A 24,502-nucleotide genomic window follows, 5' to 3' on the forward strand; every position below is an offset into this window, starting at 1 on the left:
TCCACCGCACCAGGCATACCAAGCTTACCTGGTTATTGTCGGGATGTTGTTGTGCCGCACGGTGCTCCACAACAGCTGGCAGATCTGCCGACGAGGCTAACCAAGACTAGCGGAGGAGGGCGAAGGCCCGACTGCCCGGGTGTTTAGGTGGGGCGCACAACGTCCTCTCGAGCCTGACAAGCCATTCTGCCCACGCCACCTCTACGCAGACCTGTGGGATGCTGCCCACGCAGAAACCGGCATTATCCCTTACGACCGATACGTGGGCAGTCCCGTGCCGGACCACTCCACCCACCCCGAGCGGCCGGCATATGTCGACTTCACGACTGCCTTCCGGAACCCTGCGTTCATCTCCGCCGAATGATTGGTCCCGGCGGAGGATGGCGGTTGACCCCAAAGTCTGGGTAAGTCCGGCTATTTAGTGACCAGGGACTGCTTAACTCGACTTCGATTCATGACGTTGGCCTCGCACACGATGCTCAGGTTACCGACATACCGCGCAAAGGTGGAGAGTGCGTGCTTCATCGCCATCGCTTCCTCGCCGTTGTCTGATTGCGAGGCCGTGTGCCAAGAACGGCATTGAAACGCGGTTGATCACAAGGGTCAACCGCGCAGAATGGCTGAGGTTTATCTTTCTCACTCTTGTACTGGGGCTGATCACCGATCCCGCGCCTGCTGTCAAAAACAAAAGCCCAGGACGCCACCCCTCCCCACATAATCTTTTAAACCTTCGTCAGCCGACCATGATCCAGAGCTCTGCAACTTGACACGTAAACCTTGTGGCAAGCATTCGCACACTTCGTCCTTTTCAACGATACATATACTTGGTGTGATCCACTCCAATTGCTCTCCAGCAGTGAAGGCCAGCTCACAAATCCATCCGTCAGCCATGGCGCCGACGTCTACCGGCGACGGCACGTCCGACAGAGCGTCCGTGCAGCAATTTCTACGGACTTGCGACTTGGACCTCGACCAGCCACGCGACGCGCAGATATACGACATGATGCGGGTACTACTCCGTCACGTTGCCCCATGTTCGACCCCGTATTGACCGCATTTCTCGAACAGCATGAGTGCTTTGCAGGCTTCCAAAGCGTCCGAGCCGCAGTGGCGGGTACCGAAAGACCATCCCCCTCCGGCGAGATTAGCGAAGATGCCCTGAGGCGCGCAATCTCGCACATTTTCATGACTGCTAGCCCAGAGACGCGACAGATCTACTCGAGAGGGCGAGCGCAAAACGACGACAACTGGATCATACGTTGGCTGGTGATGGAAGAGATCCGAAATGAGGAGGCGCCCACGGTGACCAACCACGTTACTTGAGGTGGTCAACGACGAAGGCTGGCAGACATTCGCTTCCTGTACTTCTTCATCGGTCTTGCCTTCCGACGCTTGGTCGTGGAAGCACGTCGAAGACTTGAGTCCAAAGTCTCAGAACAAGAGACGAACTGCCGGCGGTGAAATTCACACCTGCAACTGCCGGCAGTGAGGCGCTCATCCGCGATGCATGCATGTTTTGTGGGGCCTGAGGCTTGCCTGATGTGCATCCCAGTGCAGAGCGCACAGCCACATTCAACACGGCGAGAAGCACAACATTCGACGGCATTCTGTATACTCGCACACTAACGAGAGAGATAGAATCTATGTGCCGGCCGTCATGGCGGTCCTCCTTCAGATCTGCCGAGTTCTTACGTACCAGCCCATATCCTACCCCACGCCGCGGCCGTTGTTCCAAGTCATTGTTCGTCCCGTTCATGCATTGCGCTCCCGGACCTCCCCGATCTGAGAAGCGACTGAAGCACCATCAATCCATGCACAATGCGAAAAGAGCGTCAGGAAACTAGTCATAGGTCTGCGTGACCCGCCGACCATCTGGGAGGTTTCTCGGCTCTATTGCCGGAGTTGTGTCCTTGTGCGCTTCCGGAGGGTGCCTGGAGAGATCGGGGCACAACGCGGAATAGCCTTCCTCAACATCCCTTGCGCTCGGTACGACTTGGGGAAGCTCCGCCCAATGCGCGCTTTCGCAATAGGCTGGTGGGTTGCGCTGTTGCGCAGTCAAGCAAAGCAGGTGGCCTTGCCATTTATGACCGCATTCGCTCCAGATCCATTGTTGCAGGTAGCACATTGCATGTGACCAGCGCAGGTTTTGTATTGCTTCCAATCTCTTTGCAAGAGATTCCTTCTCGGGGTTGGCAGTGGCTATCTTCGACCGTCAGCTCTCGAATCGTCGCTGTTGTCGATCGAACCTGCCTTAGCCTCATGCGGCGGCACTACTGAATGCAGGTAGTTCTGTGGCAGCGACTGAAATTCGGCAAGGCCAGATCGAAAAAGGGTGGTACGGTCGCAAATCTTTGCAAGCCTGATGGGAAAAAGTCCAGCGACGTCAGGCAGGATACTTGAGTCCTTTTAACGTTTGCCTTTCACGAGTATGCCTAGCTTGATGCTCCATGGAACGAGCTGATGATTGCCACCGGAACCCGGGTCCTCCAACGCCAACGCGGACCCTTTACATATTGGAGCCTGTTCACGGGGTGGCTTTCGCGGCACGGCATCGACTACGGTGCTGGCGCCGGGCCGAGAAAGAGCGGAGGAAAGTAAATCGAAGGCCCGCTCGTACACGCCAACACGACAAGCGAGACACCAGCAGCGCAGGCGCTTGGCCATAAAAGCTTGGCTGGCTGCCGGGCGCGCGACTCTTGCAGTAGCCTGACGACCTACCTCACTCTCGGGCAAGGTGCAAGGCAAACCTTGTCCACAGCCTCGCTCGGGCCGGATACGAATGTACAATGATATACGCACGGGATAAGCTGCACGTTGCGCGCAATCGAAGCCAGTGTCCAAGCAGCATGCCCGATTTCACCCTGTGTTGTGGGCGAGCGTGCGTCCTCTCGCCCTCGTCTTCGTCAAATCCGCGAGCGCTGACGCACCGGGCCGGGGCAGATGCTTGCACGTTACGAGGCCTCATGGGGATGTAAACGCCACACCGCCACCGTGCCATTGTACTGGGCGGCTACACGCTGCGGCGGTATTGATAGGCTATGGCAGCGGCGCTGGCTGTGCATGTAGGCCCCTTACAAGTTCCGGTCTAGACTGACGGAGATCAGCGATGACGCAAAATCGGCAGCTGCTTCTTCACGAGCCACTCGACACGACTATGGTCGTTATTGCGCTGCTGAGTACACGTCCGACAGACGTCTACACTGCGCGTTTTGAGCAGTCCTTTTCCAATCTCTCGATCTTGGCTGGCGATGCATGACGGCATGTCAAAAGTGTCGCGGATCTTACTCGAACACTTCCTGTTGGTTCAGTCAGACGAAGTCCCACGATGGGGTCGGAGACGGAGTGGGCTCCGTGTATCGAAGTCTTCAATCGTCCCGCCTCTGAAAGCTCTGCTGACGAGGTATGACGAGCCCATGAACGATAGAAGTTTGGGGGTCTTGCAACTATGGCTTGGCCGGACTTGCCGATGCCTAGAGTACGTTCTAGCAGTGCGTCAGCTGCTACAACGTTGTAGCGTGGACGGTATGGCCGTCTTGGCTGTGCCAGTTGACCGTCAGTCGCCGCAACACGAGCCGGAGATTTCAGCTTTCATTGCAACCTCATCGGAGCAGAGTCCGAGGATGTCAGCTTGGCGGCCAGCATGTGCAAGCCACAATGACATGGGGCGGTATCGACGAGCCTGCACGCCATGTTGCATGAAGTCAGTACGGTGTTTGGTCCGGCATGCGCGTCGAATCGCACTCACGCAAAGCCGACGGCTGGCGGAGATTCAAAAGCATCGTGTATAAGATTCGCGTAGGACGAGAGATGTTGGTGGAAATCGCTGCGAGATGATCAAACATCGACGTATGCGGCGCCCTTCACTTAATGATGTCCACTTGCAAGGTTGGACGGAAGAATGCTGGGAACGGCGATTGAGTGTCGAGTAAAGAGTCAAATATGCATCGCGACGGTCCTCTTTCCCAAACAGGAAGGTCGTATCCCTTCACTGCACGTTCCTCGTCAGCACGCGCTGGATATCTCCTAAATTCATACCGCATCACTACGCTCTCCACAGCCCGAGCATATCGTAACAACAAAATCACCCAATGACATCCACAATGACGTCCGAAAAGCCACACCGAGTGCACCCTCGCATCATCCTGCACGGCGGCGCCGGGAATGTCACCCGCCAGAACCTCTCCAAAGAGCGCTACGCCGCCACGCGCAAAGCAATGCTAGCCATCCTCGACAAAACGCGCTCCAAACTCCTCGCCCCAGACGCCACAGCTCTCGACGTTGCCACCTACGCCGTAAGCCTGCTCGAGAACAATGGCATCTTCAACTCCGGCCATGGAGCCTGCTTCACCACCGCCGGCACGCAGGAACTCGAGGCGTCGGTCATGGTGTCGCGGGGCTACCGGAAGCGGGGTGTGGGCGTGATGAATTTGCGCCGGGTCAGGAATCCTGTGATGCTTGCGCGGGAGATGTTGATTCGAGGGGAGGAGAGCGATGGAGCGGGTGCTGGGGCGCATTGTCAGTTGCAGGGGGAGACGTGCGAGCGGCTTGCGGACGAATGGGGTCTGGATTTGGTGAAGCCGAGTTATTTCTGGGTGAGGCGGCAGTGGGATGCGCATCGGAAGGGGTTGGGGTTGAGTTGTGACGATGAGACGTATGAGAGGGAGAAGAAGCTTGCGGATGAAGATGCGGCGTGCAAACGTGGTGCTACTGAGAGATCAGGGGATTCCAATGCAGGTGATCTCATTGATGTTGCGAGTGACGACCCCACATGGGACGGCGAGAGCTATATCCCGCAAGGCACCGTGGGCGCGGTGGTCCTCGACAGCTTCGGCACGATCTGCGCGGCGACATCAACTGGTGGCCTCACGAACAAGCTACCCGGCAGAGTGGGCGACACACCAACAATCGGCGCAGGTTTCTGGGCAGAAGAATGGCCTACGCGTTTTCGCCAGACCCAATCGCCAGCAGCAGAATTCTCACTCGCGGGTTGGCTGCGCGACTGTCTGCCGGGCCTATCAGACTACATTCCACTGCCCTCGTCCAGCGCCACGACAGCATCGATCAACACCACCCCGGAGTTCCGGGCAGTTGGTATGTCAGGCACGGGAAACGGCGACTCCTTTCTCCGAGTCAACGCCGCTCGCACCGCAGCAGCCATCGCTCGTTACGCCCGGAATGCGCCGTACAATGTCGGCGTTCCGTTACAAGACACGATCTCCAACGTTGCTGGACCGGGGGGAGAACTGCAGCGCAGTGCTGGAGATCGTTGGCGCAAGACGGGCGAGGGAGAAGGTGGGATCATCGGAATTGACTACGATGAGGGCAAGGGCAAGGTGGTGTTTGATTTCAATTGTGGAGGGTTGTACCGGGCGTGGATCGACGACGAAGATCAGGAGAGGTTCGCAATCTTCCGAGACGAGATTTGATCAGGCCTTGATCCAGGCAGATGATTCGACCTCGACAGTCTCGCGCGAGGCTCCCTCGTATCTCGACTGTTCCAAGGTCAATATGATGTAGCCTCGTCCACAGAGCACCCGATTCTGTGCTGCAATCTGCTATGTCAGCGTACAGCTCAGCACTGCATCCTTACCACCACCATGATGGAAGGTCACCTCACTCATTGACTTCTTTTCCATTGTCGATGTCTGGCTGTCAATTTCCTCCTCCCTCGCTGTCTTAGAACCGTCTTCAAGCGAGCAGCCCCATCATGCAGAGCCATCTTCCAGTTGCGGGGTACACGCTGTCGCCTGATCGCAGTGGGGCTAGGCGCGCCGAAGGAGCGTTAGTGAGCCGATGCTTGGCGACTCATTATGAGTAGTTCCGTAGCTCAATCATAGTCCAGGCCTGGAGCAGTATATGTGCCCTGAACAGTCCACGTTGAACGAGTCTCAATCATCCTCAAAAGTGACATCTTCCGAAGCCATGGCAGACTCAACTAGTGCCGAAAAGCCTCCGCAGTCTGGGGAAGAAGTCTCACCACAGGCCGCTACTGCTGGCGAGGGACCAGGCGCAGGCAGCAAGAGACCTTTCACCGGCGGCTGCCATTGCAAGTAGGTAGCCTTCACCGACACGTGTCGGGCTTCACTAACCTGGAATCTGCAACGCAGACGCATCACATACGAAGTGCAATTCGATCCCGCAGAGCTGAAAAACGTATCGCGCTGCAATTGCACATTCTGTCAGAGACTCGGCTTGATCAACCTCGGAGTCAAGAACCCAGGCTCGGACTTCAAGCTCGTGAGCCCTGCAACGCGCGAGGAAATCGATGACTACGCTCCGCGGACCAAGGCGACGGAAGCGGGCAATCTAGACGTACATCGACGCTTTTGCTCGCGCTGCGGCGTGCACGTATGGAGCGAGGGCTGGCATCAGTTTGGTGATCAGCGGCACGATTTCTTCGGGGTCAATTTGGTGACTTTGGATCAGCCACAAGATGGTCTCGAGTTGAATGAGGCCAAGTTCACGTATTGGGATGGGTTGCATAACAACTGGTACGCGTTGCCTCCCTTTCCATGAAATGATGAATAGTCTGGCCTGACAGTATGATTTAGGGACGCTGGAAAGCAAGACCATCCATTCCCGGGCGGTTTGCTCTAGATGCTCGTGCTCAATGCTACACAACTTGTCTAGGTTCGGCTGTCGTCGATGCGGATCTGTGTTTTGAGAACAACGTCAGTCATTGCGCTCGACCCTGAATAGTCCGTGGAAAATCGACAGAGCTGTTCAAATGGTCAGTGTGTCCCGGTCTAAGCAGCGACGGCAGGTATTTGTCGATACGAGCCATGCCTTTTACGGCTCTTCCTAGAAGCAAATGGGTGGTAATCTCATCAAGGAAATTGTTGTGACTGTGCTCAAAAGAAAGAGATTCCAGGCTTACCAGTATTGAACGTGTTGAACGCAGCCAATGCGCTACTCCCATCATTCCATGCACACCTTTGGTGGAGATGTAAAGACGAAATTTGATAGCAGGAGAAAATGTACAGTACGGAGAATTGATTGACAAAAGTCGTGGTCAGATTGCCATAATTCGCAGCTGTGACGCCAGCCTCACATAATTCGATGACTCGCGAGCTTTCTTTCTTTCCTATTGTCAAACCCTCACTTTGCGCGTTCATTCACGCGCGTTCATGGCACACTCCTTCGGCAGCGTCGACACCCTCACTCCTTACCATCTCACCTAAACATTCACAGTCACTGAAAGCACGCCAGCAAGTGGTGCAGCAAACACCACTCGGATCGCCGCCTATACCCACCGACACCATCTTCTCCACACGCATCTGAGCAACGACACACTCTCTCCCCTCCCACATCAAGCCGTCATGGCTTCGCGCACACAAACCCCACGAAACGCACCTCGAGCCCCTGCAGCAGCACGACGTGGACGAGGCGGCCGTGGAGGCGGCGGCGGCCTTCGATCCGACAGAGATGGCGATCTCACCATGGACATTGCCGTCAAAGGAAGAGGGAGGATAGGCAAACCTACCCCGCCTCCATCCGCCAGCAGAGATCTCACGTCACGAATATCACGCGGTGGAGCAAGAGGAGGAAGCATATTGAGCGGGAGAGCACGAGGGGCAATCCTTCGGCAGGCTGCTGCGTCGGACATATCCATGAAGGAAGCGCGAGCACCAGCACGGCAAGGAGGATTGACGGAGCTCAAGGTGACAGGGTGGGAAAAGAGCAAAGCGTCGTCGGACGCCGACGGCGGAGTCAGCTCACTCATCAAGTGGATGGAGAAGAAAGCGAGCCACAAACTCGGATCAAGAGCGAAACAAGTCAAAATCAAGAAGGTATGTCGCCATCCGACACCTCTTATCCTTCGCCGCTCTCTGCTTTGCCGGCTCGCCGCCATATCCGGTCCGCTCTCGTTTGCAGCCAATCTCAGAACGACGACCGCGATGCAGTTCACATTCGGCCCGCGCTTGCGATACGGTTGAAGGACTTTGAGGCCAACTTCAAGGATACTAACGATAATATAGTCTCATGTGGAAGGATCAGAGTTGGTCATCAGCGTGCCGGCGGAGGATGTAGGCGCACTGGTTCGGATCAGCGGTTATGTGTGGGCAGGGGCGACGGTGAAGATTGAGCGCGTAGGAGCTGGTACGGAAGAGCCTGGAATATCGACGGCAGACCTCAAAGCCACGCTAAAGGGCGTACTGGAACGGCGGTATAACGCGGACACGAAACTCCTGGACCTGAGTGCTCTCGGTCAGGATGCCGACTTGCAAAAGCAGTCTATCTTCGAGAAGAAGTCGACCACTCAGAAGTTTTTCCCGGCTTTGATGAAAGTTCTCGAGGGAGCGTTCGACACTCCAGCCGAAAAGGACGCAGCTATCAGCAGTGTATCGCTCGCGAACAACGAGCTGGTCGACCTGACGCACGTCACGACTCTGTCGCTCACCTTGCCCAAGCTGCACAACCTGGACTTGTCAAATAACAGCCTTCGGAAACTCTCATCCCTCGACAACTGGCGCCGCCGCTTCTTCCAACTCGAACATTTGGTGCTGTCCGGCAATCCCATCGAACAGAACGATCCCGAATACCCTGCGGAGATCATGAAATGGTATCCCAAGTTGCGACTGCTCAACAACATCCAAGTGCGTACGGAAGAAGAGGTGAACAGCAAAGCAACAGTCACTGATCTTCCATTCCCCGTGAGGACGCCACTATTCCAAGACCAGGATGGAATCGCGGAAAACTTTGTGCGAACCTTCTTCGCGGGCTTCGATAGCGATCGCCCAGCTCTGTCAGGACATTACTACGACGACCAATCCGACTTCTCGTACGCGGTGAACACTCAAGCTCCGCGCGATCCCGCAGCGACCGGGCACACCGAAAAGCAGGAATGGGACCAGTACATCAAGAACAGTCGCAATCTTAAGAAGATTGACCACCTCCCTGCTCGCACAAGTCGGCTCTTCCGCGGCACCCAGGCCATCTCAGACTCCTTCGCCTCCCTACCGCGGACAAGACACCCTGACCTGGCGACGGAGGCGCGGAAGTGGATGATCGAGGCTCACATCCAGCCCGGTGTGCCCGATCCATCCGGCAACAGTCCGATGGGCGTGGATGGGTTCATGATTGTGGTTCATGGCGAGTATGACGAACTCGACTCCAGCGGCACGCAGGTCACCAAGAAGAGAAGCTTCGACCGGACGTTCATCATTGGTCCTGGTACGGGGCCTTCGGGAGTTCGCGTCGTGAACGACATGCTCACCGTTCGCGCTTACGGCGGCGCGCAAGCCTTTGAGCCTGAGTCGGTCGGGGAGGATGCGCAACAACAGAACGTCGCTCCCGCGGACGCGGTACCGCAACTTCCAGCAGGCCTCACGGTCGAAGTGGCGGAGCAAATGGTGGCGGAGTTGCAGAAGCAGACGGGGATGAACGTGCAGTTCTCGAAGGATTGTCTAGAGGCGGCGGGATGGGATTTCGCGAAGGGAATGGAGACTTTTGCGAGCGTCAAGGGAAATCTGGGACCGGAGGCTTTCGCTTGAGTCAGGCCAGGCCTGCTGTTGCTTGAGGGCGTGGAGGAAGAGAACACTGCTAGTCCCAGTAGATGACTACCTTATGGAAATGATCAAATGCAATACCGCTTGAGCCAGCCAAACGGCACGGCAACATCACGACACAATATCAACCTTACTCGCCCAAACAACCCTCCCTTCCCTCACGCACCCATGCCACCCATGCCACCCATCCCCCCCAACCCACCAAACGCCGCTATACCCCCCGTGCCCCTCGTAGCAACCAACCGCCTACTCTCCCGCGTCCACAAATCCCAGCTCGCCGGATCGTCCTTCATCCTCTGCAGCCGCTCCTGCAACCACGCCTTCCTGCCGCCCGCCGGCTCCGTCGTGTCCGCGCGGTACGCGCCCGTCTTCTCGTCCTTGATGAAGTGCGCGTAGAACTCGGCGCGCGTCATGCGGATCCCCGTCGTCGCTTTGCTGCTGCTGTGATGTTTGTGCGAGAGCGCGGCGGGGGGTTTGATGTGCCGTTCTAGCCAGGAGGAGTTTTTGGAGGGTTCCGCCGGGGGAATGGGTTTCTCGTCACCGTCGTTGGAGTAGATTTCCGAGTTGGGGATTTGGACTACGAGCCATTGGTTGTCGAGGGAGTGGGTGCTGTCGTTTGGTGTTTCGAGAGGTGGGGCGTTGTTGAGCATTGTGCTGATTGCTTGTAAGGCTGGGGATGAGGCTGCTACTTACGTGGAGTGCTTGACCAGATGGCGTCGTAGGTCTTTAAATATATGGCTAAGTATGGCAGCCTAGTTTGAGGTATATATTCCTTCCCCGCCGCGTCGGCACCATTTGCCCGCGATGCGTGTCGTTAGCTTGGTACATGGCTGCGCTCGCGCTGCACGCGGGTCTCATGATCTCCCTTAGCTGGACCGCTAGATGCAGACTTTCCCGCGTGGCAGACAAGCTTTCAGGCTTGCATTAGAACTAATAAAGGTGATGAAAGTCAAGCTTGTTTCTACTGCAACTAGGGCAGCACATGGTCGCTGGACTGCTGGTCGGGCCGAATGGATAGGCCATCATGTCCCAAATCACTTTCCCACCCGTAGTTGCTCCAGCCTTTCCTTCTCCACTTCCCGTCGCATCAACCAGTCGCCCCCCAGCATGAGTACGGGCCCTAGAAAGGGAATGATGCCCACTTTCACCCAAGCGGGCAACGCCCGATGCCACCGAATGATCGCCAAATCCTCCCACCACGCGGAGAACCTGTCGAATGTCTCCTGCCCAAACAGCTTCTCCGTCTCCTCGTCCGGCAAAGGCCGCACCGCAATCAGCTGATCTTGCCCCAGCAGCGCTCTGACACCCGCTCGCGCAGCGATCAAAGCGAGAAGGTAGAGCAGCGAAATCCCCAGCTCGCGCTTGTTTTGCCAAAGCACGAGCGCGGGCCGCTGTAATCCCTGGCTGACGAGGAAATCCCCGAACCGGCTGCCGAGATAGCAGAGCACGCCAAACGCCCAGAAATACGGCTGGCCCCACCAGCGCTGCGAGATGGAGGGCGCGTACAAGCTTTGGAAGAAGCAGATGAGCGCCGCGTTGTCGATAGCAGCGGTGATCACAGGCACGAGCGAGAGGAACTGCAGCTCCAGTTGCCAGCCCGGGAGGGTGGAGGAATTGCTCACGCGGCCTTGCGCGTGCGCCTCTTTGATCGTGGCCTTGAGCTCCGGCGTCCACTGCGAGATGAGCACGTCCACGTATGGCTCCATCACCTGACTACCTATCCAGAGATGCACCATGCTCAGCGCCATCACGTTCACCCAGGGGTCCGGGAAGCGCAGGAAGAGCTTGGTGCAGAGCGGTTCACAGACGGCGTAGACGAGCGTGGTGAGGGCGCGCTGGTAGGGAACTATTGCTGGTGCGCGGTTCGCTGCGACCGGTGGGGCGGTGATGATCCATTGGTTTGAGATGAGAGTCGCCTCGTTTGCTCTGCAGATTGTGGAGGTGAGGTATTGTAGGGCGGGATGGACAACGCTCCACGCAATGGTGGCCATGCTGCGGGAGAGGCGGCGGATTGTAGAACACGACTTTGCCAGCTCTGCCTTGGTCCTGCCGCGAAAGGCAATCTAACAGGTGATTGTGTGCATTGGTGAGTATGAGTTGCAATGTCTGGAGGTTGCACAGAAGTTGCGCTATTTAATCTTAGCTGATTGCTGCCTGGAGAAACCGCTCTTCCGGTAAGTCCAGTTTAGGCAAGGCTGGCCGTTTAGTTAGCCTGATCGTTACCGTTGAATCGAGGGACGCTAATTCCACTGTTTAAAAATGAGAAGCTCCTCAACTCTCTGCAGTCATTGAATTGTTTGATGAGTTGGTATCTGAGTAGCGATACAGAGGGGTGCTTCCTACCCCTTCTTGACTCCCGCGAGTAGCGGTGGGCGGCGCAACAAATGAAAACGCCCTCCTTCCCTGATATGCATCTATTGTCCCCAAGGCTCCATCCCGGTGCTGCATTTCCCGTAGAAACTCCTCTATCCTGGACAATTTGATCCCGCGCACAGCGCAACGTCAACCACTCCATTACCGCTCGCCCTCCTTCTTAGGCGGCTCGGAAAGATCCTGCTCCCGCTCCGCCTCGCGCGGCTCCTCAACCTTCATCTTTGCATCCTCATCCTCGCCCGTAGCAGCCTGGTTCTCGGACTCCATGGCCACGGCGGCATCGCCCTGCTCCTGCGCAGACTCCTTCGCCAGAGCAGCCTCTTGCCTCCGGTCCTCCTCCTTCTCGTCAATGTCTTCGATATCCGACACGCTCGATCCGCTTTGGCTCTGCTCGCTCTCCTCCGTAATCAGCTCCTGCTGCTCGCGCAACACCTCCAAGCGCTGTCTGTTCGTTGCCGCACCCTCGGCGTTGTGCACTTCCAGCTCGATTTCGTGGAAAAGTTCCTCGGGGATGCTGGAGAGGACGGCTTGGAGCGCATCGATCTGGCTGTCAAATTCCGTCTCCTTGCCCTGGGCGTACATGAAGGCGTTGCTGAGGACGAGCAGCGTGCTAGGCACGCCATATTTGAGACGCAAGTCAAGCCAGAGTTGAAGGTCGTCCCGGAGTCTACCCGGGCTCATGCCGTGGGTTCGCAAGCCCCGTGAGGCACAGGCGGTTTGCAGTTCGGGGACGGAGAGAGAGTCGACGCCTTCAAAGGCAATGGCTTTGTCGTCGCGCTTGATTTGTCGCATGCGATGCCGGACCTGATACCGGAGCATGGTGTCGGTGCCGAAGGTGGAAAGGTTCATGTAGGTACAAATGCCGACGAGTTGAGGCCGGGACAGGTTGTCCAGGGTGAGATCATCCTTGAACAGCTTGCACACCTTGACCACGTCGGACTTGGTCGGGGACTCTCCCGTTGCTCGCACCTTTCGGAAGAACTCCGTGAACTCCTCCTTCTGCGCGTTCGCAGCCGAGATGGGAATACCAGACTCCCGCAGCGTACTTCGCAGGAAGTTGCTGACTTCTTTGCGATTCATTCTCAGGCGGGTGGCTTTGGCCTCCTTGCTCTTGGCACCCTCGTACGTGCTCGGGAGTAAGTTGGGGAAGAGTTTGAGGGCGACGGGCAGCAGCAGTTCGGCGAAGGGCACTATCAGAAACACCGAAAAGGGAACCAGACGGCCGAGATCCTGGACGGTGCGATGAAGCTGTCGATGCTCCCTACGCGTCAACTCGTAGCCAGCAGACATCTTGAGCGCAAGGCGAGATGAGATGCGGACTTCGGTGGCGAGAAGCTTCGTGCCATCCCAGTAGTGTTGGAGTTCATGCTTCACCTTCTGCCAGAGCGTGAGCTTCTTCTTTGCCTCTTTCTTCTCCAGCTCCTTCTTTTCCTGCGACTCGGTCGCGGCTTTTTCAGACGCTAGTTCGGAGAGAGAGCGGGATTCGGAGGCTTTGGTCGGCGCTTGAACACTTGGCTCGGCGACGGGGATGTTCACATCCGGTTGTGACTTTTGCTCTGATGATGACTTTGAAGACGCCTCCTTCTTTGATGCTTGCTTCTCTGCGGCGTCTTTGGAGAGCGGTTTCTTGGCCTGCTCGATGTTGAAACCGGGTGGTGGTCCATCGGTGCCGTGCGTGGTGGAAGTCTCGGTGGAGATTCGTCTTCTCGGCACCAAGATTGCGATCGCAGGGGTGTGTCTAGGGAAGCGCGCGGCTCGATGGAACGCAGCACGCTGGCCAGTCCGGAGAAGGAGAGGAGCCAGACGGGTGGCGCTTTTGTTGGTCAGCATACTAAAGACACCACACCATCGGTGATGGGGGAGATAGAAAGGTGGAGGTAGTGAGGTGATGGGTGATCAGAGATAGGGGAGAGATGGTGAAGGGTGGAAGATGGGTGAAGATGTAGGGGCGAGAGACAGAAGCGTGCACGGAATGCAAAGGATCGTCCGCGGGAACGTTGAGTGCAGCAGGGGCTTCAAGGAACGTGCGGGTCGGCCCGAGCCTATTGATCCCGACGTCACTCCACAGCCACGCTCCGACTGTCCGACGCTGCCTCGGGCCCGAGCTCCACGATCCGCACGATCCCCATGTCTGCACGTTCCCCTCACCCTGTCTTCTTGACCACATACTCCACGCCTCTCAGTGTGCATACACCGTATCCCTCGACCACCTTCGGCCGCATCATGTACGATAAGAGCTAGTCCAAACATCTCATCGAGGGCCCGTTAGCCTTCGAAGGCCCGCGCGCCGTATCTCACACCCCAACATCTCTCCGCCGGCTCTCACTGTACATATCTACCACCATCATGCCGAGCTATGCATCCTATGCCACGGGCCTCACGCTCAAAAGAGCCGTACGAATGATTATAGTTGGCGCTCCCGGAGTGGGCAAGGGAACGCACACGGAACGACTCCTCAATCGTTACCCCCAGCTCTCGTCCGTTAGCTCGGGGGATTTGCTAAGAGAGAATGTCCGAAAGAAGACACGTATTGGTGTGTGGACCACACTGCACCTGAAAGACTCCCGCAAGCTAACTGCGTCTCTTCCTCACCACCAGGCAAAGAAGCGGAGGCCCTAATGAACCGCGGCGAGCTCGTGCCAGACAACGTCATCCTCCGCCTCATCCGCAACGCCCTCGTAAGCAAAAAATGGCTCGTCCCACAAAACGCCAAAGACACCCCGAAAGAGGCGGGAGCCGAAATAGACGAAGACAACGACGAACCCATCCTCAACGTCTCCTCCGGCATCGACGAAGACTACGACTACAGCGAGCACCCCGACACCTCCTTCATCCTCGACGGCTTCCCACGCAACGCCCAACAAGCCGCGCAGCTCGACAAGCTCATCCCCATCAACCTCGCCATCCACGTGCACACGCCTTTTGAAATCATCATGGACCGCATCACCAATCGCTGGGTCCACCCGCCTTCCGGCCGTACGTACAACACCACTTTCAACCCGCCGAAAGTCGAGGGGAAGGATGATGCGACGGGCGAGAAGCTGGTGCAGAGGGACGACGACAAGCCGGAGGTGTGGAAGGCGCGGTTGTCGCAGTTTGAGGAGAGCGCGAAGCCGCTGCTGCAGCACTACGAGAAGATGGGCGTTCTGTGGCGCGTAGAGGGCAACAGCTCGGACGAGATTAGTCCGAAGATTTTCGAGGAGTTTGATAAGAAGTTTGGGAAGTAGGGCAGGGTGTGGATCTTGCATTTCAAGCTGAGCGCGGAGTCATGGGACTGCTGTTCTCTTCGGGGGGAGTGGCCGGTAAGCTGAAGGTGTCCTGGGATAGATTCGTGCTGTCGTGGAGGCTGAGCTTGAGCTCTGATAATAGGCTACTTGACCAACGATATCTTCGCTCCCTACGTGGTGTTCTGCTTCAGTGCGACGTCTACGTGACACACGTGTGCCGGACTAAGCCTTCAGTGTCGCGCGATGTTTCGCCAAGGGCGCGCAAGACGAATGTCGTAACTGTCGCAACACAGCTTCAATGCTGTCCGATGTGGCGATGGTGGGACTTTTGTGTGATGGTTACACGCACGTCCGTCTGGCTCGATTGTGGGAAGTTGGCAAACCCGTCGGATTCTCTCCTCTGCATCGCCGTGGGCAGAGAGGTTCTCCAAGCCATAAGCCAACGAAGTCCAGCCCCCAAGTCTGATTTTCCCCATCTTACGCAACACATCCAAGGCGCATTGCAGCCATGCATCCAAGCAGCAGGTAAACCACTTTTCCCCTTCGTATCCACACATCGATACTCACCCATGAGCCAACCAACAGAATTCCCTGCCGCATCTGCCTCGCGAACAAACCCCACAAAGCCTTCTCGCACTCCCAAATGAGCAAACTGCACGACCGCATCCGCACGTGTAAGAGGCACAGCCCGGGGGATCAACCGTACGTTTGCTGCCGCGACTGCGAGCCTGCGAAGCAGGGCAAGGTCAAGTGCGGGTGGTGTGGGGAGAAGAAGCAGAGGGAGGAGTTTTCGAAAAGGGAGTTCAAGGATGTTGAGCCGGTGAGTTCTTTCATCCCTTTGGTTTGGGAGTGAAGGTGAGATGGGTGCTGATTTTGGGTGGTGGCCAGACTTGTATGGGTTGTAAGGGGGAGATGGAGAAGATGGGGAATGACGGATCCGATGATGGGGGTGATATTGAGGAGAGCGCGGTGGGTCAAAACAATGGGGAGGAGAATGATGAGAGGTGGAAAGGGCTTGTCCGTGCCGCAGACAGTGCGAGTGGCGGATGGAAGGAAGACGGAGCGACGGCAACACTGGTTCCCATCAACGGGAAACGCAGTGCTGTCGCGTCAACAATGGAAGACTCTGAGACGGAAACACTGGTTCCCACCAAGGAGAAACGCAGTGGTGTCGCGTCGACAACCTGTCCGCCGCAGTTCAACTTTCCCGAAGACGATTGGTCCGCGTCAGGGACAAAGGAACTCGCTACAGAGAAACGCGGTGCGGGCGTGTCAGCAAGCAGTTCGTCGCAGCTCAACCTGAACGAAGACGAGTGGCCTGTTTTGGGGACGAAGTCTTAGTTGGACAGCGAGGGGAACCGAAAGATATGAGTAGCAGCAAGGACGGACAGGTCAACCGCCATGCATCCGCTACTATGGTTCGCTCTGAGCTTGGGTGATTGTTAGGTGAATAGTGCAATGGGGAGGAATGACGTCCACCCATCTCTCGTCTCAATCACGTGTCTACTGTGTAATAATGGACGTCATCCCGCTCGCACACCTCCGGCTAAACCTCGACTCCTTTTCCCGAATATATACACGATAATTTGGTGTCCGCACTTCACCAATCACTTTCAGTGCGCTGCCAACGGCTGTGAAGTGATTGTTGCCTCCACTTTCCTCGGTGACCAAAAAGTGAAGTGCGAGGCGTCCCCCCTTCCCCCGGGCGGAATTGCTAATATCTAGGCTCCGACCTAATGAAAAAAAGCAACAAAACCAGGCTCCACGAAAGTCCCTAACGGGATGAGTGTGCGCAGCTGAGTTTCGCTTCACCCTCCGCAGGTATGTATCTAGCCCTCTCAAAGAGGAGCGGCGCGGAGAAGGTGTTTCGTTTTTGTTGATTTGTGCGGAGAAGATGTTCTGTTTTTGTGGTCATGAGTCATAACCATGTGCAGGCATATGAATAGAGTCTCCCACAAGACAGGCATCACAACGAAAGCGGACAAGGAAGGTGATATGTTTCGCTTTTGGCAATGTTCAGACTTTGTGGGAACTGTATCAACGATTCCCTGCCCTGCATCACCAACTCAAGAGGAAAGACGGTCAAGCGCCAAAGTTCAAGTACCTTGAGGGACAAAAGTCCAGGGGGTTTGCAATCTTTCGCCTGTTACAGGCGAAATAATTAGGTGCTGATCCACCGCTCACACAGCCATACTGATGTGTATAGGTTGTGGGGCGGGGGGCTTGTGGAGTGCCTTCTCTCTAGTAAGATAGAAGGCCGGGGGATCGGCGGTGGGCGTTGATTGCCGCCTACTTTTTGTTTGTTTTGAGGTCGCGGGTTCGAGTGTTGTGATCGAAGGAGTGTTGGTGATGTAAGGAATTCTGTTGTTTTGCGTTACACCAGGGTCGCGAGTTCGAGTGTTGAGATTGGGATGCGGTTAATGAGGAGCACGCACACCACACAGGAATCAATGTATAGAGACAAATGCTAAATGATCGAGGTTTTGGCCTCTGTCTATTCTCAATTATTTCGACGTCGTTCATGTAAACTTTGCAAGGCGAGGCTGAGATTACTCAGCGGGTCAGGCCGGTGCGGGCCATCAGATCCGTTCGGCTTGCTTGACAATCTGGACCCGCCGCCCAAAAGTCCTGAAACTCAGGCGTCCCTTCCCGCGAACACTTCGACTTCAGCCCGGGATCTCCCTACACTTCACCTCTCCACTCCCGACTCTCGCATCTGGAGGATGAAGCGTCCGGATGAGCCGTCCGCACAGTATCTCCCTTCATCTCTAAGATGACCCAAGATGCGTCGCTCAGTGAGCCCCCCTCAATCCGAGCCGATTCACGCCGTACTTCCCACTAACCATCCACCTCCACAGACAGCGTCGCAAGCCTCCCCATCCACCTCCTCCACGCCGAGATAACCCGTCGTCAAGATGCCGGTGAGAGGCCGGCATGTGGCAGCGGCACCGCCATCCGCGGCTACAACACCTCGCTGCACGTCTTCGCCCTCTTCCTCATCCTCGCCCTCAGCACCTTCGCTTGCTCCTTCCCCGTCATCGCCCGGCGATTCCCTACCCTCCCAGTCCCAAGCTACACCCTCTTCCTCTCCCGACACTTTGGCACCGGCGTACTGATTGCCACTGCTTTTGTCCATCTGCTCCCCACCGCATATGTGAATCTGATGGATCCATGTCTGCCTCCGTTTTGGAACAAAGATTACCCCCCTATGGCTGGCTTCGTGGCTATGCTTAGTGTGATGACAGTGGTGGGGATTGAGATGATATTTGCGTCCAAGGGAGCGGCGCACAGTCACGCTGTGGATTTGGAACATTTGAGGGCTGATGCTGGACACACCGATGCGGGGGAGACGAGGAGGTCGGGCAGTTTCCGTGCTTTTCGCCAGGTGCCTTCACAGGAGAATGGGCAGGGATATGAGCAGTTGCAGCCGCCGCGGAGTCCGTACTCGGACGCGCCGGGATCGGTCGATAAGCCTTTGCCGCCTCCACCACCGCCGGCCAAAGATGATAACGACAGAGAAGACGAGGGAGATAATGACGACTCAGACCTCGACCTCGACGAGCTTGACCCCGAAACATCCGACACCCAACCTTTAACCTCTCACCGATCAATCCAACGAACCTCCTCCCTCTCCACCGCAAACGGCCACACAAAACCGAAACCTCCGAGCCGCAACGTCTCCTTCGCCGAACCTATAGAATCCCCCATCCCACCAAGCCCGACCTCCGCGCTCCCCGCCAAAACGCAAGAACAGCGGCTAGTGCTCCAATGCCTGCTCCTGGAAGCCGGCATCCTCTTCCACAGCGTCTTCATCGGCATGGCCCTCTCCGTCACCACCGGGCCCGCCTTCATCGTGCTCCTCATCGCCATCAGCTTCCATCAGACTTTCGAAGGCCTGGCCCTCGGCTCCCGCATCGCCGCCATCGAGTCATTCAGCACCACGTCGTTCAAACCGTGGCTCATGAGTTTGCTCTACGGCATCACGACACCCATTGGACAGGCGATTGGGCTTGCGGTGCACACGCTCTACGATCCGGCGTCGGAATTTGGGTTGCTCATGGTGGGCATTGTGAATGCGATTTCGGCGGGATTGCTGTTGTATGCTGGGTTGGTGCAGTTGCTCGCCGAGGACTTTTTGAGCGATCGCAGTTATGTCGATTTGAAGGGCAGGAGGCGCGTGGAGGCTTGCGCGGCGGTGGTGTGTGGGAGTATGTTGATGTCAATCGTCGGCGCTTTTGCATGAAAAAATCTAGAATATGTGCAATTGGACAAAGTCTTTCGCAATGTGTAAACGACAACACACTAGACGGACTTCCCTTCCGAGAAACTCCTCGCTAAATGCCCCTCCAACGAGCACAACGAACACAGGAGTAGACACGAGATCAAGCCGGCCTCCTCCGCACAAACTCCTCCAAATCCCCCTTGGTAGCAACACCAAGCACAAACCTCCGCCCCGGGTCGGTGACAACAGCAAACTCCTGCCTCGCCCCATCCACACCAACGCCATCGAAAAACGCCTCCAACTCCTCCAGCCGCGTTTCCATCGTAATCAACCTATACCTCCGGCCCTTGCGCTGGAAGCGCACCATCGCCTTCTCCACGGGGTCAGAGTCTTGCACCGTCTTTGCTTCGAGCTGGGCGCGCAGGTGCGCGATGGAGACATAGCCTAGGAGGGATTTGTCCGTGGGGGAGAGCACGGTGAGGTGGGAGAAGTCGCGTTCGTAGGCTGCGAGGAGGGCGGAGGAGATTGAGGCTTTGGGGGAGGTGGAGAGGGCTGGTGGGGGGTCCTGAGGGTGTGGTTGTTAGTTGGGGACGAAGCGGGGTGGTTGGTGGGAGGGGACGGACGAGGTCTTCTACTGTGGCCTGGTGGGTTTGTTAGAGATTTGCCATTGGGAGTGGGGGAGGAGACGTACGCCGCGGTATTTGTGTGAGGATCTTCTGGCTCCGTTGCTGGAGGAAGGGTCTGCGACTGCTTGGGCAATGGGGGCTTCCATGGTGTTGGATGTCGCATGGGTAGTGATCAACGGTGATATGCCATTTTGATATTCTGCTCGATCTCGATGTGGAAGTTACGTCTGGCGCATCGGGCGCTTGGACCAGCCTCCGGCCTTTACGTCATTTCCTCGGGATTGGGTTGTTGAGCTCCCCCAGCTTTGGGCAACTTCTCCGCCAGAAACAAGCACATCTCCCGCTCTCTCCCCTCACCAACCCCCGGAATCATCATCGACTGTCTCGGTAGCAGTCGAGACATTGCTGGTACGTTCCTGCCGCTCGTCGCCAACCCACGCCTCTTCCCATCTACCACTCGACACCCGCGCAGTCCCCCCTCTGACCGCGCATCGGTCGGAGATAAGGAGAGCCGGCTGACTTCCCTCACCCCCTCAGGCAATCAGGGAGATAAAGCATTGCCATCGCCGCAAACAATGTCTCTCTTCCCCACCGCCGGCGCCCTGAGCGCCACCTTCGGCCAAGCATACCCCTACACCGTCAACCGCCCCGCCAAACGCTCTCCCTACCAGGCGCGCTCCGAGCTGTACAGCGCGTGGGATGTCGCGGAAGATGCCAAGAACAAGGCCGGCCAGTTGAGCGATGCCGCCACCAAAGAGATCCAGAAGGCTTCCAACATTGCCCAGGCCAAGGCCGGCCATATTGAGCTGTACAGCGGGAAGTACTATGCTGTGAGTCCAGCACCCTCCACTCCACTCGCGATGCATCCCCCTCCTAACATTGGCCATGCAGGCGTGTACCTTTGGAGGCATGATGGCTTGCGGCCTGACCCACTGGGCCGTCACGCCGCTCGACCTCGTCAAGTGCCGTCGCCAAGTCGACAGCAAGCTGTACAAGGGCAACTTCCAGGCCTGGAACAAGATCTGGACGTCCGAGGGCGCGAGCGCCATCTACACCGGCGGCTCGCCCACCTTCTTCGGCTACTCCGTCCAGGGTGCACTGAAGTACGGCGGGTACGAATTCTTCAAGAAGTTCTACTCCGACCAGGTCGGCGAGGAGAACGCCAAGCGATACAAGACTTGGGTCTATCTTGCTGGTTCCGCGTCTGCTGAGTTCTTCGCCGATATTGGTCTCTGTCCCTTTGAAGCCGTCAAGGTCCGCAACCAGACTACCATGCCTGCACCGTACAAGGGAGCATTCGATGGTATCAGCAAGATTATCGCCGCCGAAGGTTTCGCTGGGTGAGATTACTCCCTCTTCAAAACACACCACGTCCCCTAACGCTGATATCCGCGCAGTCTCTACAAAGGCATCAACCCCCTCTGGGGCCGTCAAATCCCCTACACCATGATGAAATTCGCCTCCTTCGAGACCATTGTCGAAATGATCTACAACTACCTGCCCGGCACCAAGAACGACTACGGCAAGGGCGCGCAGACCGCCGTCGCCTTCTCTGGTGGGTACGTCGCCGGTATCCTCTGCGCCATCGTCTCCCATCCCGCCGACGTCATGGTCAGCAAGCTCAATGCCAACCGTCAAGCCGGTGAATCCTTTGGTGCCGCCACGTCGAGAATCTACAAGGATATTGGCTTTGGTGGATTGTGGAACGGTTTGCCCGTGCGGTGAGTTATCGCTTCTCAGCATTTCTAAATCGTACGCTTGGAATGCTAATATCGTCTAGTATCGTGATGATCGGAACCCTCACCGGCCTCCAATGGATGATCTACGACTCCTTCAAGATCTTCATGGGCCTGCCGACCACCGGTGGTCCGTCGCCGCAAGAAGACAAGAAGCAGGCGGCTTAAACGAAATGATCTGCCGCTTGGAAATCTCGAACATCGACATCCGGTACATGCTGAACTGACTAATGGAACTCCTCAAATCACACACACACAACACCGCATATCCCCTCTGCTCTCAAAAACTCCGATTACGCTGTGTAGGTACGTTGGCAAAGATGAAGAGGCTGGAGGCTGGAGATGGAGCGTGAAGGCGGCGCGCGAACCCGGTTTGCTTGTGTTTTCTTGTTTTTCTTCTCTTTGAGAATATGAGTGGATGATAGAAAGTTTTGTGTTTGCTGGTATACTCTCCTCTCCTTTTGTTACCATTGTCTGTTTCTTCCCTCTCGTTCTTCTCGGGTGTACGAATGCTGTTGGACACTTCGGCCTCGATGCTGGCTTGTGGAAGGTAAGACATCTTGTCGATCACGGGTGCTCTCGTATCGCATTTCTTGCTTCGGTCTCGATCTGCATCGTACCATTGTGGATTGTGTGATGCGTTACACCCCTTGTGCCCGGGCCCGTGCGAATGCTTGGACCCGTAGAGTCGCCAATTGATGCCGTACCAAGACTAGGGCTACAGCTAGGGCCGAGAAGCGTTCGCGGCTCGCGCCCTTTAAACACGCTGTTCTACCAGGCCGGGGATGGCTGCCAGCGCGGCTGTGACTTTCCCGACGTGCCTCCGATCCCAGGCCGGAGATAGCTGCAGCCGGGCTACGACTTCCCCGACGAACCTTTCGTTTGCCTGATTGCATCCGCCTTATAAAAGAAGGCAATAATGGATCCAGCGATTCTCCCCTTATCCTTTGGTATGGAATATCTCTGTTGCTATAGATATTGGCAGTGCGATAGCAGGAGGCGGTCCGATGTCGAGATGTGAAGGCTCAGGTGGGCCGGTAGGGAATATGAGGCCAAATCAGGGTACAACCCTGCGGGAGGAGTAGTAGGCGGTGCGGGCTGACCGTAGAATAAAGCAATCATCTTCATCAGACCGCATCGGCCGCAGTCATGTCTCGAGATCTCCATAATCATCCGTCATGGAGTGCAAGCCTTTGCCCGCCGACACATTCTTCACGGGAATCTCGGCATCTCGGATCGCCAGTAGGACAAGCCGACGTGTTTTATCAAACCTCGGATGCTCCGGGCAGTTCCCGTAATACGTCTGCTCCCCTTCACAGAATCTGCTCTCCGGCACGCGGTCGGCAGGTGAGGTGGGCATGAAGCCGTGCAGTCGGCCGCCATGCTCCGCCACATGGTACGCGCAAAACGAATAGCAGCGATCGCTCTGCTCCACGTATTTGCGCTGTCCGCGCCCAATGGTCATGCTCTGCTTGTAGGTGCTCTGGCACCAGCGGCCCGTCGCCCAGCTGTCCCAGGTGACGACTCCGTCCGGTTCGTAGTGGTACTTCGTGTGCAGCGTGCAACCTGCCGTCTCCAGATAGCGCTGGACGAAACTCGGCTCCGTGTTGTGCTTGATAAAGACGTTTGCGCCGAAAGCTAGCGTGGCTATCCAGAGGATGATTGTGAGCCGGTCGGCTCTGGCGCGGGTCGGGAGGCCAAGGAGATGCACGATTAAGGCGACGGTGGCGCACAAGAAGGGATACAAGCAGTCCCAGAGGAACGGAAGGTTGTCGTGGTAGATCAGAATGGATAGCTGGACGACTGTGCGACATCCGCCGATTACGCCGGCGAGCCTGCAAAGGAAGAGGGCATTGTGGACGGTAAAGAGGCGGCGGTCGAAGAAGAACATGGCCGTTGCTGTGTCCAGGTGTGTGGAGGAGGTGATGCTCGAGCAGGTGGAGATGTGAGTTTGGTGGAATGCGAGGCTGGCCGTGGATGTAGGCGGGGTTCAGATTGTCTAACCCGCGGACTCGTTTCCCCCCGATCGCGAGGGGGGCAAATGTCGAATAGATTGTTGTGATGCTACGCGGTCTTCCTGTGCGCGTGAAGAGTGCTGCCTAGCGTCCTCACGGTATAGTCCGTAGTCCGCATGGTGGCGTGTAATGAATTACGGGAAGCTAACGATGCGAGGAGCATTGGGTGAAGACAAAGTATATTCTCGGCCTGAGGCAGAAAGTCCGTCTTTCAGGCAATCGCCATGAGGTTGCCTTACTCGCAGGACAGACTACAAAACCGACTTTCATTGTTCTGACTCGCATTTGCTAAATCTTGGAGGCGAGAAGGCTAAGATACAATTACATATAGATTCTTCGCACTGAAATTGGAGACTCATCAGGATGATGCCCCCGTCCCAGCCGCCTTGTTCCCCATCTTACGCTTCTCGTACGCCTGCTTGCGCCCGACCAAGTACCGGAACAAAGTGAGCACGGCAACGACCCTGAGTCCAAAGGCGAGGGGTTCAGCGACTGTGCCTGGCAGGCCCAGGTCTGGCACGAGCGAGGCAGCGGAGCCGCAGACGACGGGCCAGAGCGCCGAATTGCCCGTGCGGTAGATCTGGAAGGGGACGATGATCACCATGAAGATTGCGGTGAGCTTGGTGACGAAGTTCCAGAAGACAGTGAACTTTTCGCTCGTAAAGATTTCGTTCCTCAAGGAGTCCATGGTGCGCGTTGTCTGGCGATGATGGTGTCCTGGATGGGTGATGGCGAGGGAAGGCTAGCAGTCCTGTTCACCCGCTTTGCGACTGGTACGAAGCAGATGAAATAAG

At 56.7% G+C, this 24,502-nt stretch overlaps 15 protein-coding genes across 15 annotated transcripts; 9 read left to right on the forward strand and 6 right to left on the reverse strand.

The window, feature by feature from the left end:
* Positions 1–889: 889 nt before the first annotated feature.
* BDY17DRAFT_324635 (uncharacterized protein) lies at positions 890–1,323 on the forward strand (the record flags this gene model as incomplete). The annotated part of the gene is made up of 2 exons (XM_033737232.1): positions 890–1,009; positions 1,069–1,323. The coding sequence occupies 2 exons, from the start codon at positions 890–892 to the stop codon at positions 1,321–1,323; spliced, it is 375 nt and encodes a 124-aa protein (XP_033588916.1).
* A 1,664-nt stretch (positions 1,324–2,987) lies between these two features.
* BDY17DRAFT_158526 (uncharacterized protein) lies at positions 2,988–3,972 on the forward strand. The gene has a single exon (XM_033729688.1). The coding sequence runs from the start codon at positions 3,249–3,251 to the stop codon at positions 3,786–3,788; it is 540 nt and encodes a 179-aa protein (XP_033588917.1). The 5' UTR covers positions 2,988–3,248; the 3' UTR covers positions 3,789–3,972.
* A 128-nt stretch (positions 3,973–4,100) lies between these two features.
* BDY17DRAFT_252302 (nucleophile aminohydrolase) lies at positions 4,101–5,426 on the forward strand (the record flags this gene model as incomplete). The annotated part of the gene is made up of 2 exons (XM_033731247.1): positions 4,101–4,690; positions 4,757–5,426. The coding sequence occupies 2 exons, from the start codon at positions 4,101–4,103 to the stop codon at positions 5,424–5,426; spliced, it is 1,260 nt and encodes a 419-aa protein (XP_033588918.1).
* A 417-nt stretch (positions 5,427–5,843) lies between these two features.
* On the forward strand, positions 5,844–7,012 carry BDY17DRAFT_298362 (Mss4-like protein). Its single transcript, XM_033733727.1, has 3 exons — positions 5,844–6,050; positions 6,108–6,491; positions 6,552–7,012. Exons 1-3 carry the CDS (start codon positions 5,857–5,859, stop codon positions 6,595–6,597), a joined length of 624 nt encoding a protein of 207 aa, XP_033588919.1. The 5' UTR covers positions 5,844–5,856; the 3' UTR covers positions 6,598–7,012.
* Positions 7,013–7,319: 307 nt separating this feature from the next.
* BDY17DRAFT_251644 (uncharacterized protein) lies at positions 7,320–9,494 on the forward strand (the record flags this gene model as incomplete). The annotated part of the gene is made up of 2 exons (XM_033731192.1): positions 7,320–7,790; positions 7,980–9,494. The coding sequence occupies 2 exons, from the start codon at positions 7,320–7,322 to the stop codon at positions 9,492–9,494; spliced, it is 1,986 nt and encodes a 661-aa protein (XP_033588920.1).
* Positions 9,495–9,667: 173 nt separating this feature from the next.
* BDY17DRAFT_324639 (uncharacterized protein) lies at positions 9,668–10,159 on the reverse strand (the record flags this gene model as incomplete). Its single annotated transcript, XM_033737233.1, has 1 exon — positions 9,668–10,159. One exon carries the CDS (start codon positions 10,157–10,159, stop codon positions 9,668–9,670), a length of 492 nt encoding a protein of 163 aa, XP_033588921.1.
* Positions 10,160–10,351: 192 nt separating this feature from the next.
* Positions 10,352–11,628, reverse strand: BDY17DRAFT_158648 (uncharacterized protein). The gene has a single exon (XM_033729690.1). It carries the CDS (start codon positions 11,498–11,500, stop codon positions 10,544–10,546), a length of 957 nt encoding a protein of 318 aa, XP_033588922.1. The 5' UTR covers positions 11,501–11,628; the 3' UTR covers positions 10,352–10,543.
* BDY17DRAFT_298366 (LETM1-like protein-domain-containing protein) lies at positions 11,572–13,846 on the reverse strand. Its single transcript, XM_033733728.1, has 2 exons — positions 11,670–13,846; positions 11,572–11,595 (listed from the first exon to the last, which is right to left on the reverse strand). The coding sequence occupies exon 1, from the start codon at positions 13,710–13,712 to the stop codon at positions 12,024–12,026; it is 1,689 nt and encodes a 562-aa protein (XP_033588923.1). The 5' UTR covers positions 13,713–13,846; the 3' UTR covers positions 11,572–11,595; positions 11,670–12,023.
* A 436-nt stretch (positions 13,847–14,282) lies between these two features.
* Positions 14,283–15,109, forward strand: BDY17DRAFT_317080 (adenylate kinase-domain-containing protein; the record flags this gene model as incomplete). The annotated part of the gene is made up of 3 exons (XM_033736060.1): positions 14,283–14,415; positions 14,481–14,560; positions 14,696–15,109. 3 exons carry the CDS (start codon positions 14,283–14,285, stop codon positions 15,107–15,109), a joined length of 627 nt encoding a protein of 208 aa, XP_033588924.1.
* Positions 15,110–15,363: 254 nt separating this feature from the next.
* Positions 15,364–16,899, forward strand: BDY17DRAFT_158643 (uncharacterized protein). Its single transcript, XM_033729689.1, has 3 exons — positions 15,364–15,634; positions 15,695–15,929; positions 15,998–16,899. Exons 1-3 carry the CDS (start codon positions 15,618–15,620, stop codon positions 16,448–16,450), a joined length of 705 nt encoding a protein of 234 aa, XP_033588925.1. The 5' UTR covers positions 15,364–15,617; the 3' UTR covers positions 16,451–16,899.
* A 983-nt stretch (positions 16,900–17,882) lies between these two features.
* BDY17DRAFT_324644 (Zinc/iron permease) lies at positions 17,883–19,352 on the forward strand (the record flags this gene model as incomplete). Its single annotated transcript, XM_033737234.1, has 2 exons — positions 17,883–17,904; positions 17,968–19,352. 2 exons carry the CDS (start codon positions 17,883–17,885, stop codon positions 19,350–19,352), a joined length of 1,407 nt encoding a protein of 468 aa, XP_033588926.1.
* A 139-nt stretch (positions 19,353–19,491) lies between these two features.
* On the reverse strand, positions 19,492–20,103 carry BDY17DRAFT_317082 (uncharacterized protein; the record flags this gene model as incomplete). Its single annotated transcript, XM_033736061.1, has 3 exons — positions 19,492–19,896; positions 19,955–19,972; positions 20,023–20,103. The coding sequence occupies 3 exons, from the start codon at positions 20,101–20,103 to the stop codon at positions 19,492–19,494; spliced, it is 504 nt and encodes a 167-aa protein (XP_033588927.1).
* Positions 20,104–20,532: 429 nt separating this feature from the next.
* BDY17DRAFT_324646 (mitochondrial carrier domain-containing protein) lies at positions 20,533–21,861 on the forward strand (the record flags this gene model as incomplete). The annotated part of the gene is made up of 4 exons (XM_033737235.1): positions 20,533–20,787; positions 20,849–21,297; positions 21,355–21,678; positions 21,738–21,861. The coding sequence occupies 4 exons, from the start codon at positions 20,533–20,535 to the stop codon at positions 21,859–21,861; spliced, it is 1,152 nt and encodes a 383-aa protein (XP_033588928.1).
* Positions 21,862–22,840: 979 nt separating this feature from the next.
* BDY17DRAFT_324647 (uncharacterized protein) lies at positions 22,841–23,584 on the reverse strand (the record flags this gene model as incomplete). The annotated part of the gene is made up of 1 exon (XM_033737236.1): positions 22,841–23,584. One exon carries the CDS (start codon positions 23,582–23,584, stop codon positions 22,841–22,843), a length of 744 nt encoding a protein of 247 aa, XP_033588929.1.
* A 482-nt stretch (positions 23,585–24,066) lies between these two features.
* On the reverse strand, positions 24,067–24,396 carry BDY17DRAFT_310862 (uncharacterized protein; the record flags this gene model as incomplete). Its single annotated transcript, XM_033735483.1, has 1 exon — positions 24,067–24,396. One exon carries the CDS (start codon positions 24,394–24,396, stop codon positions 24,067–24,069), a length of 330 nt encoding a protein of 109 aa, XP_033588930.1.
* Positions 24,397–24,502: the final 106 nt, after the last annotated feature.

The sequence above is a fragment of the Neohortaea acidophila genome (genome assembly GCF_010093505.1).
Source record: "Neohortaea acidophila strain CBS 113389 unplaced genomic scaffold BDY17scaffold_6, whole genome shotgun sequence".
Taxonomy (NCBI): Eukaryota; Fungi; Ascomycota; class Dothideomycetes; order Mycosphaerellales; family Teratosphaeriaceae; genus Neohortaea; species Neohortaea acidophila.

Bases quoted from the DNA above. Each gene is read 5' to 3' on its own strand.
- BDY17DRAFT_158526 (XM_033729688.1), top strand. From the start codon at position 3,249: ATGCATGACGGCATGTCAAAAGTGTCGCGGATCTTACTCGAACACTTC.
- BDY17DRAFT_298362 (XM_033733727.1), top strand. From the start codon at position 5,857: ATGTGCCCTGAACAGTCCACGTTGAACGAGTCTCAATCATCCTCAAAA. The intron at 6,051-6,107 runs GTAGGTAGCCTT...TCTGCAACGCAG, and splicing joins ACCGGCGGCTGCCATTGCAA to ACGCATCACATACGAAGTGC. The intron at 6,492-6,551 runs GTACGCGTTGCC...AGTATGATTTAG, and splicing joins GATGGGTTGCATAACAACTG to GGACGCTGGAAAGCAAGACC.
- BDY17DRAFT_158648 (XM_033729690.1), bottom strand. From the start codon at position 11,500: ATGGCCACCATTGCGTGGAGCGTTGTCCATCCCGCCCTACAATACCTC.
- BDY17DRAFT_298366 (XM_033733728.1), bottom strand. From the start codon at position 13,712: ATGCTGACCAACAAAAGCGCCACCCGTCTGGCTCCTCTCCTTCTCCGG.
- BDY17DRAFT_158643 (XM_033729689.1), top strand. The intron at 15,930-15,997 runs GTGAGTTCTTTC...GGTGGTGGCCAG, and splicing joins AGTTCAAGGATGTTGAGCCG to ACTTGTATGGGTTGTAAGGG.